The sequence below is a fragment of the Gekko japonicus genome, unplaced genomic scaffold, assembly GCF_001447785.1.
Source record: "Gekko japonicus isolate JY-2015 unplaced genomic scaffold, Gekko_japonicus_V1.1 scaffold1377, whole genome shotgun sequence".
Classification (NCBI taxonomy): domain Eukaryota; kingdom Metazoa; phylum Chordata; class Lepidosauria; order Squamata; family Gekkonidae; genus Gekko; species Gekko japonicus.
The window spans coordinates 284,363-289,036 of NW_015164227.1; the positions used below are offsets into that span (position 1 = coordinate 284,363).

Consider the following 4,674-nt stretch of genomic DNA (forward strand, 5'->3'; position numbering starts at 1 on the left):
CCCCACCCCGCCGTTGCCGCTGCCATTAGCGCTGCCGCCGCCGCCGCCAGCAGCCATAACTTTTTTAAGAGCCCCTAACAAGACCTGGGGGAGCCAGAATGACCTCTCGTGTGTGATGGAATTTGCCCCTAGGACTCTAAGGCCACCACCCCAGAGCTCAGAGAGGCGCAGGAACATTTCGTGCCCCTCCCCCCACCCCGCCGTTGCCGCTGCCATTAGCGCTGCTGCCGCCGGCAACCATAACTTTTTAAAGAGCCCCGGGGGAGCCAGAATGACCCCACGAATTCATGGGGGCATGATTTTTGGAGTGCTGCCTATAGTCTAAGGCATAGTCTACTGTGTGATGTAGGTTTTATTTCATTCCAGCATAGAAATCATATGAATTCATGAGGATCTGTCCTTTGGAATCATGTTTTTGCGCTGCCCACGCCATGAATCTGTGGGTGCTTTTGTGGTGCCCCTTGTCAACTAACACATGGCCTACAATATGATGGTTTTATTTTGTTTCAGTGTAAAAATCATATGAATTCATGAGGATCCATTTAGATCCAACTTTTACCCAGAACCCTTATGCAGTAGTCAAATCGCTCACTCAGAACTTTAATGCCATTAGCTCACAAAGTAAAAATTTTGCTCACAAGACTCCACAGCTTAGAGGCGGCATTGGTTGCCCGGTCTAGGTTGGGAAATTCCTGGAGATTGGGGGGCGGGGGGAGCCTAGAAAGGCCAGGGCATGGGGAGAGGAGGAACCTCAGTGGGATATAATGCCATAAGACTCGACTCCACCTTCCAAAGCAGCCATTAAGGGAACTGATCTCTATAACCTGTAGATGACCAGTTGTAATTCTGGAAGATCTCCAGCCACCACCTGCCTAGATTCAGAAGGCAGCTGTGTTGGTCTTTGCTGGTGTTGGTCTTTGCTGGGGTATAACTTTTTGAGACTCAAAGCTGCCTTCCTCAGATACACAGACAACATGAACTCTGCAGAGGACTTCAATTTGACCGAATCGATCAGTTGATTTAAATCCTTTAGGTGAATAGTGCGGTCCAATTAACGAACAGCAGTTGTTGTTTTTAAAAAATGAATGCAAGTACCTAACCTCTTTAACAACAAACAAACAAAAATGCAGCCAGCTGGACACGCCGCTTTTCAAGGCATAGCGGCGAGCAACGCTCCGGAGGAGGTGCAGGAAGAGGAGTGGGCGTGGCCTGGAAGCGGCGGCTCCGCTTCCCTCCCGGGACTACACTTCCCGCCGGGCGTTGCGGGCCGGGGGTGGGTGTGGCGGGTCTGATTAGGAGCCTGTCTGAGGCGGAGGCTGGTGGGCAGCGGAGTTTCCTCTCAGCCGAGCACCCTCCATGTCCGCCGCCAGCTGTTGCCGACACCCCCCGTCGCAGGGGCAGACGCTGAGCAGGGACATCCCCGGCCTTGCCAAGCGGCTCAGCCTCCCCGATGGGGTCCCGCTCCCTCCCGGAGACTACAGCACCACGCCGGGCGGGACGGTCTTCGGGACGACGCCCGGGGGTGAGGCAGGGGCGCGAGGCAGGGTGGGTGCGGAGGGCCCCCGCGGTGCCAGAGGGCCTGCAAGCGCGTGCAGGGCGCGTGCAGAGCGCTGCGGAGGAAGAACTGCCCCCCTCCCCCGGGTCTTTGGGCACGTGCAGGTGTTGCCGAGTAAACCCCCACACACACGCACGCACCCCGCCTTGTGGTGTGCTTTCAGGATACGAAGCGTGCACTCTGAGCATGTGCAGAGTGCCGTTTGCCCTTTAAGCGCATGCAGGAATTTTTGCAGCTCTGCTGAGTAACAGCGAGTACCTCAGATATGGAGTCAGGAAGGTGCGAGGAGAGTGTGGATATTAATGAGGGGCGGAGATTGGGGTTAATTTGAGTAAGCGACTTGAATTTTATTTTTTTTCCCCCAGTGGTGTTGGTAGTGCATGCCGTTGAGCATGTGCAGAGTGCTGCCTTTTCTGAACATGTAGTCTGAGCTGTGAAATTACAGAGGAGGGTTTTGCCATGGCATTTCTCCTTTCTAGCTAGTAAATACTTGTTCTGTTGCTTGCACTTCTTAAGAGCAGGTGACCCATTGTTTGAACAGGCTGATTATGGGGCTCATTTGAGATAAGGCTAATACATGACGTCTGTTTTTATTTGAGATGTGCTTGGATGGCTTGAGATCAATTGTACTCCCCCCCCCCTTGCTGCAAACTAAATGCACCCTTTCCATAAATGGTGCTGATGCACACTGAAGTCCTGTGCATGCTTCAGGGTAATTCAGCTCTAAGTGGAGAGGGTTGATTCCTGGTTAGAGAACAGTGCTAGAGACAGACATGAGCCACAGCACCTCTTGTTTGTGTATAAAAAACACTTGAGTGCTACTGAGTTTATACGGCTAGGAGAACATTCCTGATTTGAGGGAGGGGGGAGGGTTGGTGGGATGAGGCCGCTCTGAAGCAGAGCGTAGCCCAAGAACCAGTTTTCTGACATCAGGAATCAACATGAAACATCTGAAACAATAACTCCATTGACAGTGTAGAGAACTCCCCCCGCCCCCCCCAATTCTGTGCTTTTAAAAAATCAGCTTCAGTACAGAAAGAAAGAACCAAAACAGCAGACCGCAGACAGGGCATGATCTGCTTGGTGGATACCCAAAAGCGGTCTTCAGTTTACAGGGAGAGGACGGAGATTGTGGAGTTGAGAGAGGAAAGCTGGGGATGACAGAGTGCGTGGGGTGCATGTAGAAGGATCTGGGCCGTGAGGGCAGGGGGTGATGCCTGGGATTGAAACATGAGTGCAGATTTTTGGGGCAGTTGATCAGGTATTGCAAAGTGCTTGCTTGTAGGGGCACTGAAGAGAATGATGTGCGCATCTTGTAGTTCTATTGGGACTTGGCGTGTGCTTTGCTGCTCTGATGAGATTGGCTCTAGCCTAGTAATACTTTTCCTTGCAGGAAATATGGTGGTAGTCTTGAAGGTGCTACAGAACTCAGTTTTTTGCTGCAAAAACTAGATGAGCACAGCAGAGCCCCGGGGATCATGGCAGAAATAGGCAGCCCCTTAATGCTAGAGAAGGATCTGGTACTGTAATCTGTCCCATGTGCTTGCTTGCAGTCTGAATCAAAATCAGTTTACTTGGAGCTGAGTCCCACAGAGAAATTCATGGTGCTTACTTCTAAGGAAGTTTGCTTAAAGTTTGCAGACATTCTCCGCCTTTTTGCTCTGGGGGTGGTAGAAAGATGGATTTCTCTGATTCTGCAGAATGCGTGTCTTCTGAAAAGCATGTGCCTTATTATAGCATCTTGCAATGGGATCTCTATGGGAAACTGGAGTCCGGGGAGATTAGCCCGCATCCAGAGCTGCTAGACCATCTGCTGATGGCTTTTCTGGAGGGGACAAAAGGGTATTAAGAAGTTAGTTAAGATGCTGAACTGCAGACCGGAAGGTCGATAGTTCAGCAGTTCGAGACCCGAGTGCCACATTACGGAGTGAGTTCCCGTCTCTGGTCCCAGCTCCTGCCAACCTAGCAGTTCGACAGCAAGAAATTGCAAGTAGATAAATAGGTACTGCTTTGGTGGGAAGGTAACACCATTCCGTGTGCCTTGGCGTTTAGTTATGCCAGCCGCATGACCATGGAAATGTCTTCGGGAAGCACTGGCTCTTCAGCTTGGAAACGGCAATGAGCACTGCACCCCTAGAGTCGGAATTGACTGGCTTTCGAGCAAGGGAAACCTTTAACCTTTATCTTTAATTCTGTCATCTGACAGGGCAGTGATTCTGAAGGTGGTGAGGGACTGCAGGAAGGGACTCTTGTGAGTGGTCATCCAATCAGACTTTCTCAGTATACAGCAGATTCATCCTAAACCAGAGAGATGAATGGCATCCCTTTCATTACCCCCTTCCCAGTCTGTTCAACTTCATACATTCTGTGTCCTGTAGCATTTATGGAAAATAAACTCTTGGAATAGAAATCAAGGAGAGCCTACTGAGTTGGACAGTGTTCAATTGTAAATATTTGTGTTGTATAACAATAATATTTGTTCATGGTTTATAGCTTAACTGTTCAACATTTAGTGTTCTTTTAGGACAAGGAAACAAGACCTGTGATGGTGTTCTTAGTAAGAGTGATGATACACAGCATTTGTATACTACTTTCATTGTTCAAAGCACTTCATCATGCATGTTATCTTCTTTTCATTTAAACAGTCTGTTGGGTGGGCCGTCGTTGTTATCCGCATATTGTGGATGACGGATCAAGGCTGAGAGAAAGGAGCTTGCCTACTCTACGGGAGAGGCAAAATTTGAACCTGGGACTTCCTGGGTCACCACTGCTTCCCTTTAACTATGATGCTACACTAGCTCCTTGTGAACCAAACAAGTCTATCTATTGGACTGGTGTGTCTGCAGTTTTTGATGTGCTTCTCAGTATTTCTACACAAGGAACAGAAGCTGGTCAATGTTAAAAGAAAGGTTTATTCTCTTGTCAACCAAAGTTTGTATTAAAAATTGTTTATCTCTCTCCGTTTTTAACTCCTGCTTGCACCAAGTCTAGAATGTGGGGCGAGCAGAGGTCATTTCGGGGGGGATCGCGGGGGATCGCAGTTCCCCCGGGTGAGGTACGGGGGGCGGGGCACATAACGAAGCCCCGCCCCCCGCTTCCGGCCCTCATTCAGCCAGGAG

At 49.9% G+C, this 4,674-nt stretch overlaps 1 protein-coding gene across 1 annotated transcript in view; it reads left to right on the forward strand.

Moving 5' to 3' along the window:
• The first annotated feature begins 1,287 nt into the window (after positions 1 to 1,287).
• The window catches only part of EIF4EBP1 (eukaryotic translation initiation factor 4E binding protein 1), a 22,926-nt gene continuing 19,539 nt past the window's right edge, over positions 1,288 to 4,674 (forward strand). The window contains exon 1 of the mRNA XM_015408569.1: positions 1,288 to 1,522. Within this exon, the coding sequence (XP_015264055.1) occupies positions 1,357 to 1,522 (166 nt within the window). The 5' untranslated portion in view covers positions 1,288 to 1,356. The remainder of the gene's footprint in view (positions 1,523 to 4,674) is intronic.